The sequence below is a fragment of the Pimephales promelas genome, chromosome 9, assembly GCF_988280905.1.
Source record: "Pimephales promelas chromosome 9, fPimPro1.hap1.1, whole genome shotgun sequence".
Lineage (NCBI taxonomy): Eukaryota > Metazoa > Chordata > Actinopteri > Cypriniformes > Leuciscidae > Pimephales > Pimephales promelas.
The window spans coordinates 23,532,497-23,547,982 of record NC_142777.1 but is presented as its reverse complement, the minus strand read 5'-3'; the positions used below and the strand labels follow the sequence as shown (position 1 = coordinate 23,547,982).

At 37.4% G+C, this 15,486-nt stretch overlaps 1 protein-coding gene across 2 annotated transcripts in view; it reads left to right on the top strand.

The window, feature by feature from the left end:
- Positions 1–15,486, top strand: part of gria1a (glutamate receptor, ionotropic, AMPA 1a) — a 75,417-nt gene that overhangs the window by 41,734 nt on the left and 18,197 nt on the right. For both annotated transcript variants that reach the window (XM_039664584.2, XM_039664582.2), the window contains exon 11: positions 271–704. In XM_039664584.2, coding sequence (XP_039520518.1) covers positions 271–704 — 434 coding nt within the window. The remainder of the gene's footprint in view (positions 1–270; positions 705–15,486) is intronic.

Below are 15,486 nucleotides of genomic sequence, written 5' to 3'. Positions count from 1 at the left end.
TGAAAACCAGACCTCATGAGAAAAGGTTTAGCAATTGACCAACAGGCTTCAGATTTTTACCTCAAGCATAATAACATGGAATGAGAGAAAAAAAATCATCCTAGAAAGGCATTTACTGTAGATGGAGGATAGATTAGAGCAGATCCGTTCTTCATTTACTTTGTCCTAGATTGACTTTTTCTACTGGTTCTACTGGTTCATGTGTAATTTAATTAACTATATAACAATACTTTGGTATTTATTACAATAACATCATATATTCCTCTACAGAAAGCTGACGTAGCTGTGGCCCCACTGACCATAACCCTTGTCAGGGAGGAAGTCATCGATTTCTCCAAGCCTTTCATGAGCCTCGGCATTTCCATCATGATCAAAAAGCCCACCAAGTCCAAGCCTGGTGTGTTCTCTTTCCTGGACCCTCTGGCCTATGAGATCTGGATGTGTATTGTGTTTGCCTACATCGGAGTGAGCGTGGTGCTTTTCCTAGTCAGCCGCTTCAGTCCCTACGAGTGGCACGCAGAGGACTATGACGACGGAGCTGAACAGAACCCTAACCAGCCCTCCTCGTCATCCGCCCAACCGGGTCAGGGCCAACAGAACCAGAACCAGCAGAGTCAGGAGCAGAGCAATGAGTTTGGCATCTTCAACAGTCTCTGGTTCTCATTAGGAGCTTTCATGCAGCAGGGCTGTGATATCTCCCCCAGGTGAGATGCCAATTTATGTTTTTGTTCAACGCTTCTCAACTGGTTTTGCTTTACGATTTTGAGTTGGATATAAAGCGGCAGCTCAGCACTGAAAATGTTTATCGTACAATGGTGAACAAAAATGTCTGCACTCTAAAAAATGGTGGGTTGTTTTAACCCAATTTTGGGTCAAATATGGACAAACCTAATTGTTGCAATTTATAGATTTAACCCAACAGCTGGGTTTGTCCATATTTGACCCAAAATTGGGTTAAAATAACCCAGCATTTTTAGAGTGCATGTATAAAATAAAACACAGATCACTCACCTTAAAAAATGTTGGGTCATTTGGCAACCCAGTGTTGGGTAAATATTGTACTGGGTCAAAGAACCTATTGATATTATTTTATGATTTTATAATCACTATAGAGTGACTATGATATGGCCTTGTCTCTGTTCCAGTTCATTAAATGACTATCTAGATCAATAGATACCTACCATAGTAGTCAATGGAGCTGTATTCACTGCATGTGCTCAGCAACTTTGTTATATATGACAAGGATGCCACATTGTGTCTCACCCCTGGAGGGTATATTCTGGGTCAACCCGGTCTCATCCCAAATCGTCATATAACTGACGTTTTGGGACGTCTTTTGACCATACGTCAATATTCGCCTTTTTAGGGCCCCCTTAAACGTCGGTAGATGAGGTTATGGGATCCTAACTCTACCCCATACCTAAACTTAACCCTAAACCTAACCCGTCACCTAACTGACGTTAAAGGTAAAGCGTCAGTTGTATGACGGCCCGGGATCGCCATCTACCGACGTTTAAGGGGGCCCTAAAAAGGCGGATATTGACGTATGGTCAAAATACGTCCCAAAACGTCAGTTATATGACGATTTGGGATGAGACTGTGTTATCTGGGTTTGAAGGCTAGCATTCCAAACAGATATTTGCTGCAAAGTACATCTTTTAAAGAAAAAATGTATAGGCCTAATGTGAGACTATACAGACGTTTCAAATGTGATAATTTGATTAAGCAATAGGGGATTATCACGCTGATACGTTGGACTTCCGGATTCAGTGATCTTTGTGCACTGCCACTTCCGTTGAATCACCGATCTCGCTGGCGAACTGATGACGGACTAACCTAAGTTTATTTATAAGGCATCCCTGGTAAATTAGTCTGATTCACTAAAGTGCTGGCTGCAAAAAATCGTGCTACCTTGTTTTATTTTAGAGTTTTAATCCCCTTCTTCCTTATACTCAATTCAGTCGGGAATCCATGAAAACTTATGTAGGGTTGGCGTTGTTGGTTAGATTTACAAAGTGGAACAGAGCAGTGACATATATAGCCTTCGTCTAAGGCATTGTTGAACTGCGTCGGAAGTGGACATGCACAAAGTTGACAAATCCCGCCCATGAAACCCGGAAGTGTGATAATCCCCTATTAAAAACAATTGAATTTCATTCAGGAAGATTATCCTCTGGAAGTTTTCTCTCAGAACACAAAATCACTGTTGACAAATATATGCAGTTTTAACCGGTTTTGCACAGACTGCCCAACATTGTGTTGCACTGACCCGTGTGTGTGTGTGTGTGTGTGTGTGTGTGTGTGTGTGTGTGTGTGTGTGTGTGTGTGTGTGTGTGTGTGTGTGTGTGTGTGTGTGTGTGTGTGTGTGTGTGTGTGTGTGCGTGCGTGCGTGTGTGTGTGTGTGTGTGTGAGGGAGCATGAGTTACACAAAAACTACCCAGTACCTGAGTAAAAACAATAAAAAAATAACTCAATAAAATGACCCAACAGACTGAACACAGCATTTGGGTTCAAATAACAGCATTTTGTTTTATTCTAGATATTTATTATTTGGAGTATAAATGTTTTGGATTTTGATTGGTTTATACACTCAGTTTATCTTTGTTATAAATTAACTCCTATTCAGCGTCATTTGAGCTGATTTTGTGACTTGAGTTGATGGTGATGGTGATGCCTAATTTTGCTTCTACCAGTACCAAGTGACATATGAATTGCAGCAAAATACCATAAAGTTTGTTTGGGCACACACACAGCCTTTGATGTCAGCAGAAAATGAAAGTGAAAGCAGTTTCCTTTTATTAGTTGATACTCTGTTTATTTCGCTCTGCTACACTATTACATGGTTAGTTGCATTTCATTATGATGATTTCTTCATCATGTCTCGTTTTATGTTTCGATTTCAGTTTCAAATGACACAACGGGTGCACAGCAATCATATCGCTTGCCGACGATTTTTTAAATGTTTGGTGTCTAGTGATTTTTCAGCAGTACTGCTGTTGTATGGCTCTTGGCAGATTACTGTTATGTGCTAGCAGTTTAGCAATTTCTCATTTGCACAGCTGGTTTGTAGTACATGGCAGTATTTCTAAAGATCAAATAGAGTTGCACATCCACTTGGACAGGACACAGCAAGCCTAATTCCACAGAGTTTAATGAGAGGAAGACAGCACCTCTTTGAAAGGCAGATTAAAGTGCAGTGAGGGATACATTTGAGACTTCTACTCTGTGCTGCTGGTGCGCAAGGCCAGAGATGAAGTGTCTCTCTCTCTCTACACAGTTGCTGGATTCTTAAAGGTCACCAATTAAAAACCTAATTAATTGGGGGTGAAGCTGGCAACATGAGGTCAATGACTGTGGGTTTTAAGGGCACAGGGAGGGATAGTGCAGTATGTCTCAGAGAGAAAAATGGCAACAGCTGAGTTTAGACACCAGCCAGCATTCGCACCTGTGGGCAACACATTAAAGTCTCGCTATGCATTAAAGTCTTAAAGCTATAACATTCCAGGTGGATATCCTAGATTTCTGGTTCTGAAATATAATTAAATGTCTGTCTGATCTGTGAGTCTCTTTTAAAAAGTTGAAGGGAGAGTTAAAAATGTGTGGCTATGTTCTGTTCCAACATACAGTATGGTGACTTAAATTGCATTCAAGGTATATGTATATTTTTAATCCATTCATGTATTCTCTATGAATTACAGGCTGTCCTAAACATGTAATAATACTATCATGCATTGTAACAATCTCAGTTTGTGGACAATGTGGGATAAATAAGGATTATTAATGAATACATTTCATTCAGTATGGAAAATTAACTATAGAAAAAGTTCAGTGTAGTAAAAGACTAATTATTTTACCTGAGATTTGTGTGCATATCACTATGTTACTTTAGCAACATTTTAACGCCAAACTGTATTGTAATCAATTGAATCTGCTGTGCCCTTTACGTGAGGAGCTGTTTGTATGACACACAGAACCGATGCCTTGTTTGGACATTTCTATGTAGACTGTCGGTTTCTGTTGCTTTGTGCAGTTTTGCCTGCATGTGGATGCCATTTCATCAACATAGCAATAATAATATCTACTCTTCCTTTTTTGGAGGGGACAGTTACTATAAGCATAATTACAAATGGGTACGAGGGCAGGGAGTCATTTAAAAAAGAGATGTGATGAATAAATTATGAGTTCAGTTTCAAAGGTAACATCTCAGACCTTTAATGTGGATTTTATGTTCAGCAGTGCCTGTATGGCAGCACGCCCTTTAGATACCATGAGTGGTAATATCATGGTATCTAAAGGGAGTAAAGTCGCTTTTTGGTGGTAATATTAGTATTATTATGTAATTCTTGTCATTTAGTTGATTTGTCTACAAGATGGAGAGAGCAAAAATGAGAGCTCTCGTTGTGTTGATGCATAGAATATTTAGTGAATCCTCAAATGAAAAAAAAGTCAAAATTTATTAAGGGGTAATAATGGAACAGCAATTTTAAAACGTGATGAAAGAAACACAGGGATTAAATGAAGAGTTCAGATGCAAAAGCCTCTAAATGCCATTTGAAATTTTCTTCTTTAATGATGATTTTTATCAAACTTGTATATTTAAGTTCAGTAATTTCACTTAAATAACAATTAATAGGTAATCTTCATTGCCATTTAAGTGAAATTACTGAACTTAAATATACAAGCTTGATAAAAATGATCATTCTAGAAGAAAATTTCAAATGGCACTTAGAGGCTTTTGCATCTGAACTCTTCAAATACACAGATCAAACCAATCAACAAAATAAATAACAGGTGCACAAATTAATTAAACAATGAAAAACCAGAGAAACTAAATGTGACAAACCCACCCAAATCAGAAGCAAACCCAGATTAACCCTTCCACATGTAGAGTATACATTATTGCAGCGATTTTTTTCTCTCTCTGTATAACACTGTATAACTGTGGTCTATAACACTGGATGGGGGAAAAATGAAAAAGTAAAAAGAGCTCCAAGATTCCAGCCAAAAGAAAAACTAATCATCATAAAGGTCAATTAAACTATTTACACTCTTATCCCACAATGCAGTGCAATATGGTTATATGGTTTATTTATGTACTTATTTTTTTGCTATGCTGGTATGGAAAATGACCTTAACCTGCACTGATTCAGTGATAAGTCTTGTGTCATCCATCATATCAGAACTTCCAGGCGGTATGTGTCCGCGTGAGCTCCTATATGAATTGATCGTTCTGTCTCAGCCATGATGCTGAAATGTCAGCGTTGTGAGAGAGAGCAGCACGTCACTTTCCTGTGGATGTTGTCTCCTGCGATGGGGCACAGAGCGGGTTCAGAGGATCTTAATTAGACTGTGTCATTAATTTTTCCCAGTCATTTTTTCACTGCGACTCAGTCTCAGCAGATTGGAATCGACAATGCTGTGGTGATTATACCTTCTCTCTCCGTGTCACTGAAGTTCTATAAACAAGTGAGGACGTGTCTCGAATAGCATGTCCGCATTGCGGGTGAACATGTTTCACCGTCTAGAACACGTCACCTCAGACATTGCTGTATCTTATGAGCAGACATGCATCATTGGTTCTGTTTGTATGATGACAGTTAATTAGTAACTAATTAAATGTCATCATACAAGTACGGCAGCAGCATTAACCACTTCCATTATGCTTCTTTAATCATGGGTAGCCAGAGCCTCTTTCCTCTGTGATCATCTGCATGTAAATTTACAAACTCATCCTGTCTAATGAGCGCGGATAGGCTGAATGGTGAGTGGTCTGGCCGTTTGATGGAAACAGTCAGGCTAGTTTGTCCAATCGTGTGCTATTTATTCTTTGGGAGAAAAAAATCCTTGTTCAAATGTCAGACCTGTCACTCAAACCTCCCCATCAGGCCAAATTAATGCAAGCCACTCAAGATAATTATCTCCTCACACAGGTGGGCCCACAATCTTACACTTCTCTTCTCTTCTCTTCTCTTCTCAATATTATATATATAAAATTATAAATAGTAATATTTTTATGTTTTTAAAAGAAGTATAATTTGCTCCGCAAGGCTATGTTTATTTCATCAGAATTAAGAAAAACGGTGATATCATGGAATTACTATTTAAAATATTTTTTTCTTTTGATGGCAAATGGATTTTTTAGCGTCATAACTCCAGTCTTCAGTGTCACGTGATCCTTAAGAACTCTTTCTAATATGCCAGGTTGTTGCCTAGTGTTTTTGTCTTCTGGCATAAGATAGTATGTCTTGTTTTCTGGGGGAAAATCTATCAAAATTAGAATTAAATTAGCCTAAGTAAGTTTTTTGCTTAAACAAGATGATCTGCCAGTGGGGTAAAAACATAATCTTAATTCAAGATTATTAATCTTGCACACAAGATTCTTTGTGTTACCCCAGTGGCAGATAATTTAGCTTGTTCCCTTTCGTTGTCACTCCGAGTTCCGTCGGACAATGACGAATGGAGTTTCACTTAGAAAGCCTATCGATTTTGAGTATACAAAAGGAGCCAATGGCAAAGAAAATGCCATGGGTCTGCGAAATTTGCATAGCGTATCTCCGCCTTACCTCGTGGTTATAAAGGAGGATGCCGGCAACATGCACATATGTTTCGTGCTGAAGAGCCGAGACTGAACTCAGGCGTTCCCGCAGTACAGGAAAGTGGCAGGAACTCTTTCTAATAAAACGCTATGCAAATTCCGCTGACCCACGGCATATTCTTTGCCATTTGCTCGTTTTGTATACTCAAAATCGATAGGCTTTCAAAGCGAAACCCCATTCGTCGTCGTCCGACGGAACTCACAGTGACAAGGAAAGGGAACGAGGGTTACATCCGTAACCGAGACGTTTTGTTGTACATCATTTACTTAAACCATAAATCTTTTGTAACAAGATTACAAAGTCTTTACTGTCATTTTTGATCAATGAAATGTGTCATTTTTAACACTGTATTGTATTTTGTACATTTCTTAATCTTCCCAGCCACTTCATGAATGTAAGCTCTGGCAGGAATCTCCCATAGTCCCTAGAAAGGAATGGCATGTTCTCACTCGCAGAGCACATCATGGCTTGTCTCATGCTTGGTTTACTCCTCTGACCTCTGCTGTAACTTCTTCACTCCTCTTCCTTTAGTATTTATTTCTAGTTGTCTTTCTGTGTTCCAGAATCACACAGTGGGTGGGTTCAGTTAATCTGTACAATGAGCAGAAACTATCTAGTTGTTGAGTGCTTGATGGACTCTCTTACACTGATGATGGCTCTCACAGGACAAGGATCTTTTCACACACATGCATTTGAATGGCCCACATCACACCTGTGTACAATGATTAACTTTGTAGAGTAATTTTATTTTGTAAGAAGTTATTTGTACCTGTTATTTTTGTAAGGGCCAGTTCCCACAGAACGTGTATTTGCTTTTTAAAAACACAAAGGTCAAAAAGAAGGTGTAGAGACGCGTTTTTTTTTTTTTTTTTTTTTTTAAACATAACTTATCTTAAAAACATACATTTTCAAAACTTAACATAACTGCTTCAAAATTATCATTTTTCCCAATGGGTGTGTGTAATTTACAAAGTACATTGTAGAAGAAAATGGCAAATGATAGTCTTATATGTTATAGTCCAAGTTATATTTATCACTGGCTTTATTTAAAAAAAAAAAAAAAAAAAAAAAAAAAACCATAGAAACCCATAGAAAATTTGTGAAGGAACCAGCAGCGAAAACCTGCATACAATATTGAGATGAATTCCCATATAAATGTTTAGACTGAGGTCACATTTCAAAGCATTGGACCTGTATCTGATCTATTCTAGAGCCACATGGAAGTGTGAAAATAAATGAAATGAAAATAAACATCTGAGTCACATTATGAGCAAAAAGAAATTAAATTTGGGCCACGTTTGCCTGCATTCTGACTTTAACCAAGTTTGGGAATGTCAAACATGTTTTTTGGAGAAGATAAACGTTTTATGAGGTTTGTTTTTTCTTAATGCGTTGTGCAACAGGCCTCATGAAGAGAGGGAACGAACATACAATAAGAACAGGAGCAGCAACAGTTTTCTTTTTAATTATCTTCAGTGAAGCAGTCCCAGGAGGACTCCACTTAGACTTTGTTTTGCAGTTCTCTCTACGCTTCCTCTGAGGAGTTACCTCGCTTATTAGATATTTAGAGTAACTGCCTGAGTCAGTGTCCAGCGTTCTGCATATTTACGTGCGAGCACATGATCTTCCTCACATCAGCTTGTTTATTTCTACCGAAACAACTGTCTTCCTGCTTCTAATCTACTTTGTGTTCTACAGTAGAAAGACATCAAAACAGATTTGGAACATTAGAGTGAGTAAATCATGATAAAATGTCATTTTGGGTAAATAATTGTACCAGTTCGTTGTAATACTAACATTCCATATGATTACATGCATAAAATGTTGTTTGCTGTGTGTTTTGATTACTCTTTAATTATGAATATGCATTATCATTATTAGTGTGCCTCAAAAATATGTGTGAGTATGCATGTCTAAGTGACTACGTTATGGAGGAAAAAAAAAAGAAAACTTTCATTTAAAATACTTAGTAACCCAAAGATCAATGTGTGCATTTAGTATAAAGTAATGTGTTACTTCTTACATCAAAAATGTCATCTGATTATGTATTATACACGTTACTTATTGTCACGATAAACTGTGGCTGTAATAAATTTGCACGATGATCAGATAACACAAACAGTCTTTAATAAAATAATCCAAAAAACAGGAATACACAGGAGAATATCACGGGGAGAAAACACACAACCACTTAGCTAAAGACGACACAGGACAATGAACAGACCTCACGGTATTATACACATGGGTAAACAAGGAAACTCAATAAACAACAGGTGAACTAACGGGCACAAACTAGAAAAATGGGTAAACATACAAATAGCAGGACACAGGAAAAGTACAGAACCAATGAAACTAAAACAGACTAAAACATAAATATCTTAGACTTATAATGCACCCAACACTGTCTATTTATTTACTTACTTGATTACTTGGTTCAGACACCAAAGAGTTACCAAAGTATTAGTCCTCTGTTGAATGTTGTTATGCCTGCTACAGACTGTGCGATTTCGACAATAATTTGATAAAAAATATTCTATATATTTTAAAATGCATAAAAATATGAATGCTTGATAATATTATTATATTATATTTTAATTATTTAAATATACATTAACTAATTATCATTTAAACAATATATAACATTCAATAGTTACAACAAAATAGAGTTATTTTTGGCATTATTTTTAGTATTATTTATTATTATAGTATTTATTATTATTTTGAATTAGCTTTTTTTCTTTTTATTTTAGCTTAAGTTTTAATAATTTGATTGTTTTCTTACTTACTTAATTACTTGGTTCAGACAGAGTTACCAAAGTATTGGTCCTCTGTTGAATGTTGTTATGCCTGCTACAGACTGTGTGATTTCGACAATCCTATAAGATCATTGACATGGATCTGGGAACGTCATGTAGCCTACAGTATTAGACTGTACGATGATGACATCTATTGAATCGTAGGCTACGACGCAAGTTAGTTTAGAAGAATAAAGCAGCATGCACAAGTGGTAAACAAATAGAGCAAGATGAATCACACATTGGCACTTGTGGTTCTCTCTCTCAAGGGAACCTCGAGCTGTGTAGAACGCGGTGGGAACGCTCTGCGTGATTACGTCGTGAAGCACATGTAAAATCAGTCCAATGGAAGCCCGAAACGTCAAGGCGGATGACGTCATAGACCAGGAAACTATAAAAGCACCCCTGAAGTCAGACCGCACCAGCTTCTGAACCTTCAGCAAGCGCTCTCTGTGAAATCTGTCCTTGTCTATTTATTGTTGTTTGTCAAAGCCCAATATATACATATCACTATCTATCTTTATGGCTAGCAAGCAAGATCATAGACGTTGTGTTGTTCCCTGCCCTCGTTACTTCACGGGTGGGGACACACATCAGCTATTATGTTGCTGTTTGGGAGTGGAGCATGCCAGCAGTCAGTTCTCGAGGGAGCTGACTGTAAGTATTGCGAGAAGCTGTCCGCGGGGACGCTCCGCTCCCGCCGGGCGTTCTTTAGAGGAGGACGGTTCGGTTCGCGTTCCCCACGCGGGTCTCTCTGTTGCCGAGGCGCGGAGACAACTCGCATTTCGGGGTTCGCAAACGGATCTGACAGCGGGGGTTGAGACGGGCTCTGCTGCCCTTTCTCAGCTTTCACATGCCAGATCTAGCGATTTCCAGTTCTGAGGAATTGGTATCGTTAGTGTTTTGTTTAAAAAGAAAAATAGTACAAAACAAATAAAAAGATTAAGAGAAAGACAGATGTTTGATTTTTCAATGAATAAATGAATAAGTCAGCTCGTATCTCTGCTGAAAAAAGAGGAGCTTTTTAAAAAGGAGGTTTGATCTGCGCTGTTGCCAGTTAAATACTGCCCAGCCGAAAATAATGGTATTGGAAATAAAGAAGTGTTTTATTTTATTTTTATTTTTTTTAGATGAAATGTATCAAAACAAAAAAAAACTCTTTATCTCAGCCTCCTCGTCGGGGACTGCGTTTTTTTTTTTCCTTATCTCCACACTGAGGTGTCGAGATTGTGGAATAAACCGGTTTGTATTTTATGTGTTTAATCCCCAGATGTCTAACTATAGTAATGTTTGGGTATTAATTATCATAGTATGACAGGTCCTTCGGTTAAAGAGACGTTTGCGAGCTTTCTTTCTCCCGAGTCGGTGTCATCGTTATGTGCTTCACGACGTAATCACGCAGAGCGTTCCCACCACATTCTACGCAGCTCTCGTTCCCTCTCAGGGAGCCAGTGTTATACGTAACCTGAGACGTTTTTATGTGAGCTAAAAAAAGGGGAGGGCTGAAAAAGAATAGCTTGGAGGCAAGTATTTTTAAGTTTTAGATTGTTGATTAATATGCCATTTCATGTTGCATTTTTATTAGTAGATTGTACATAGATTATACCAGCAAACACAATGATGATGAGATGATCATGCTAAATTTCTGACACTATCAGAAAATGATCGCAGGCTGTCTTTGGTCACAAGACCGTGACAACGACATGTCTTTGAACCTTTCTCACTATACGACGTAGGACCACCGTTTAGGAACCACAACCACAGAAATCGCCACGATTGGTCATCTTTCATCTTGGACAGCCCAAAATCGTACAATGTGTACCAGACATAAGACATTTTGAATATAAAATGAACCAGAACCAGATGGGTAGAGACAGTTTAGAGTTTCGAATAACAGATATTCAATTCAATGTAAGACAGATGAAAAAAAATAAAACATTCAGCGAACAAACAGTGGGCTCCTCCAAGCTACACAGAAGCATGCTGGCTGTAGATGGGTTTCAGTCAGTTCAGTGTGGACAGAAAGCTGCTCAGTGACAAAACCCATCTCAGCCGCCTGTTTGGAGAGAAGAGAGTGCTGCCATGGCAACGCTGAAAGACATGGGTGTTTCCTCTGGAGTGGCACAGCTCACAGTGTGAGAGCACTGCTGACTGAGTACCACCATCCGCTTGTGTGTGTGGGGGAGAGGCAGGTTTAGCCTACATTATATGAACCAAATGTCCCCACAATAATGGAAAAATAATGGGAAACAGTGAGAGTGCAAAAAGGTTTATGTGACGGAGGTTTCTCTATAGAAAATGTAATTAGCTGGCATGTCAATAAAACGTCCCCACTATGGAAAGCTATGTGTATTTTAAACGGGTTTATGTGCCCTATTAGTGTCTGTAAAGTCATAATTTGCATAAGAATGTAAGGCTTTCATTGGTTTTCATGATTTATCAGGGGAAGATTTGTGTTTTTAGGTGCATATTGTATCTAATGCTGGTTCTAGATGTGTGTGTGTGTGTGTGTGTGTGCTGTTGCAGGGAGAGTCAATAGCCACAAATATCTGGGCCACCTGCAGTAGTAAGTTATCTTGAACAGGGCAGTGCAGAAGATTATGGCTATTTAATTTATATAACACAGGAGGGCAGTTCTATCTCGGCAATGGATTTCATAAGACACTTACACATCCATCTAAATAAGAGACTCGAGCCAAGCGTGTTTTATAATGATCTCTGAGATTTATAAAAACTGAAAGTGCACAAATAAAACACAGCAGTATCATATCTCTACATACCGAGTCACATGCATGTGCTCTGCAATGAGCCTATATTATGCAGACATTAGGGAAATCACTCACAGTTTTTTCTCTCATTTAATTGCAGTCGTTTGCAGTAAATGTTATTTGCATAATCATCTCATTCCATTAATGCAGAGCGTAAATACTGACCTCTTGAGGAAGAGGGAGCGGCAGCTTGGATTTAAGCATGGAAAGATTCTGACATGTGACCAGGAATGAGATCAGTGTGTCAGCTTCACACCGCTTCAAACAGCGCCTGGCAAAAGCTGTCAAACAACATCAGAGCACTAAGCTGCATTTTTCCCTCTGCCAGCTTCAAATTTCTGGTGCCCGAGCCTCCTGCGCATATTTTGCCTGTGGTGTATTTGGAGAGTTTGACTTGGGCTTTTTTCACAGCCCACTGATGTTTTTTTTTCAGGGGTGTAGGAATTATCTGGAAACTGGGAGGCAAATATACATGTTATTAGCTTGGCTCATGAATATTAGGTGATTAAAAGATTTGCTTAAAGTGCACATACTTGAAATGGGCACTATGGATTAGCACTTGTGTTTTCGTTCATTCAGTTACATTCTGATACGGCCGATTGGAAAAGGCTTCCGCTTGAGCTTAAAAGCTGTTGTTTTACACCACAGGCTACTTTTTTTCCCCTTTCAAAACAAAGCTCTTTTAATATAAATATAACGGTTATTGCCAACAAAAAATGTAAAAGGGGAAAAAATATTCTAAATATTTTGAAATGCATTGAAATACTTGAAAATATATTAGTTTTGTTTCTAAATATTTAAAGATGCATTAACTAATTATCATTTAAACAATAAATAACATACAATAGTTACAACCAGTGTTATTTTTAGCATTATTTTTAGTATTATTTATTATTATAGTATTTATTTTTAGTAATTCCAGCCAAAAGTATTATTTAAGTATTATAAACGGATATTTAAGTTTTAGTAATTTGATTGTGCCTTTTATTGGTTTTATATATATATATATACTTATTTTATATTATTTTTAATTTATATTTTTTCATCATATATATATATATATATTTTTTTTTTTCATGTTAAGTTAAGATGGTTCACATTTACTGTGTCTAGCATTCTGCAGTGTTTCAATAAGCTTTTCTAATCAGAATATGGTGACTGCAATGCTGACATTACTAATCAAAGATATCCCTTAGTATTGAGTCATCCATTTTATTTTCACGACTAAATGTACTTCAGTATGCCTTCACATTTGATTATCACTACTTGGTGTTGTAAATATGGCATGCTGTGTATTTGTCCGAATATCTATAGTGTATTTAAGGGTAATTAGCTAACATGAATTATGAAGCTAAATAAACTGCAGACACAACACATCAGCATCTTCATGAGATCAGTTTAGCACTAACTTAAAACACTTTGGCAACTCCTGTCCTGAATCATTTTTACGGTGCAGCCTGGTATTGATTTACCACCATCATTACATTATAATACTGCTGTGTTGTAAACCATTCAGCAAATAAATTTCCTATCCTACAGTAGGTGCTTACATAGCTTTCTGCACACAACTGAATTTGTAAACACATTTCACGCAATGAGAGAACACGGAAATGAATTATAGGCATGAGTAAGAATCTTGGATTTTTAAATCAATCTCAATAGGCTGCAACAGAGCTTCATGCTCCCTTTTTCAGCAGCCCTGGTTCCAGAAGTTGTTATTTTTTTTCTCAATGGGATTTTAAAGCCATGAACCAAGCCAATCAGCTATGAGGTGAATCACAAAAAAACTTTGATTTGAAGATTTTTATTTTTTTATTTACTTTTTGGGTAATCGGACAAAATGACAAAGGTATAAGACTGTGTGCTTGTTTCAACAAGAGGCTGTTTGGTCCACATGTGAACATAAACATGTATTTTTAGTATTGATGGATTTTCATCCATCTGATGATGTAGCCTATGCAATGACATGCATGGAGACATCTGTTTTGTTTTAAGCTGCCATATTATGTAGTTTTATTGTTTCAGATTTCCGAGACGGGTGATGTATAAAGTTGCAGACAGCCAGTACTGTGATCTAACCATTCCTACTGAATTCTTTCTAAACAGTCATTTTGCAAGCCATCCATTTTGACAGTTGTTTCAACAAGAGGTTGATGCATGCCTTATTAAATGTTCTTGTCAGAATAAAAAAGATTCAAAGACATAGTTACAGTTGATGTACATCTTTTATTAATTTGAAAGTTTCTAAATAATTTGGGAATCAAATATATTTAAATGACTTGATCATGATGAATGTTCCTGTTATGATATGAAGATCATGAACTGACAATCTTAAGTATGAAGCAACATTCAGTACAGAAAAATAAACGTCTCTTCCAGAGTTGTGCGATCCAGTCAGTCTTCTTTGCTTTTAAAGTATATTAAGTGCAATACATCAAGTAAAAAGTTAACAAATGAATTGTGCTCAATCCAGTCATCAGTAGACTAATGTTAACAACATTTTAATGAAGTAATAGTAAATGTTCAAATTAACATTAACAAAAATTAAAAGCTGTGTTGTGTACATGCAGTGAATTATAATCGAGACTATTCTGCTTCCATAAAAATATGCCCTTCGTGTTCTGCGATCTGCATGTTTCGTAACAGTTTGTTAATCTCAGTGGCTCCGCTTTCCACTCCATGTGTGTGTGTCTCCACTCTGCTTAATCTTCTGCTCCGTGTGTGAGAGTGCGCTCTGCTCTGTCGCTCACAGCCCAAATGCTCCACTCATGTACCGATCACGCTCACCAGGAAAGCAAAGTCGGCTCAAATAACGTGCGGACATGAAATTTCTCTGTATTCCTGCTGTACTTGTTTCTGTTTGCAATAGCCCTGTGCTGAAACACGTTGTGTATAGCCTTGCTGGACAACCCTGGTAAAACGACGCTACAATCATTCACTGATCCACTCCCTGCTTTCTGCTCACATGCTCTGATAATAATAGTTTTTTTTTATTTTGTTTTGTTTTTTTAAATCAGATGAATTATTGCATTTAATAATAATACAATTAGCTATATATATTAAAAAATATATATAATAAAAGTCATTTTCGGTTTCGTTTTTTGGCCAAGTGCATCCATATTTTTTGTTTTCAGTTTCGGTCCAGAATTTTCAATTCAGTGCATCCCTAGTTGCTCTATAGACCTGTTAGCTACACTGTAAAACTAAATTATTTTCTAAAGTTTTAAATAAAAATTATTGGATGAAAATACTATTTAAGCTTTTCTACTTTGAAATGTCACATTTAATTCAATGTGCTGCTTGCTTTTTTGTAACGATTTGTGAAAA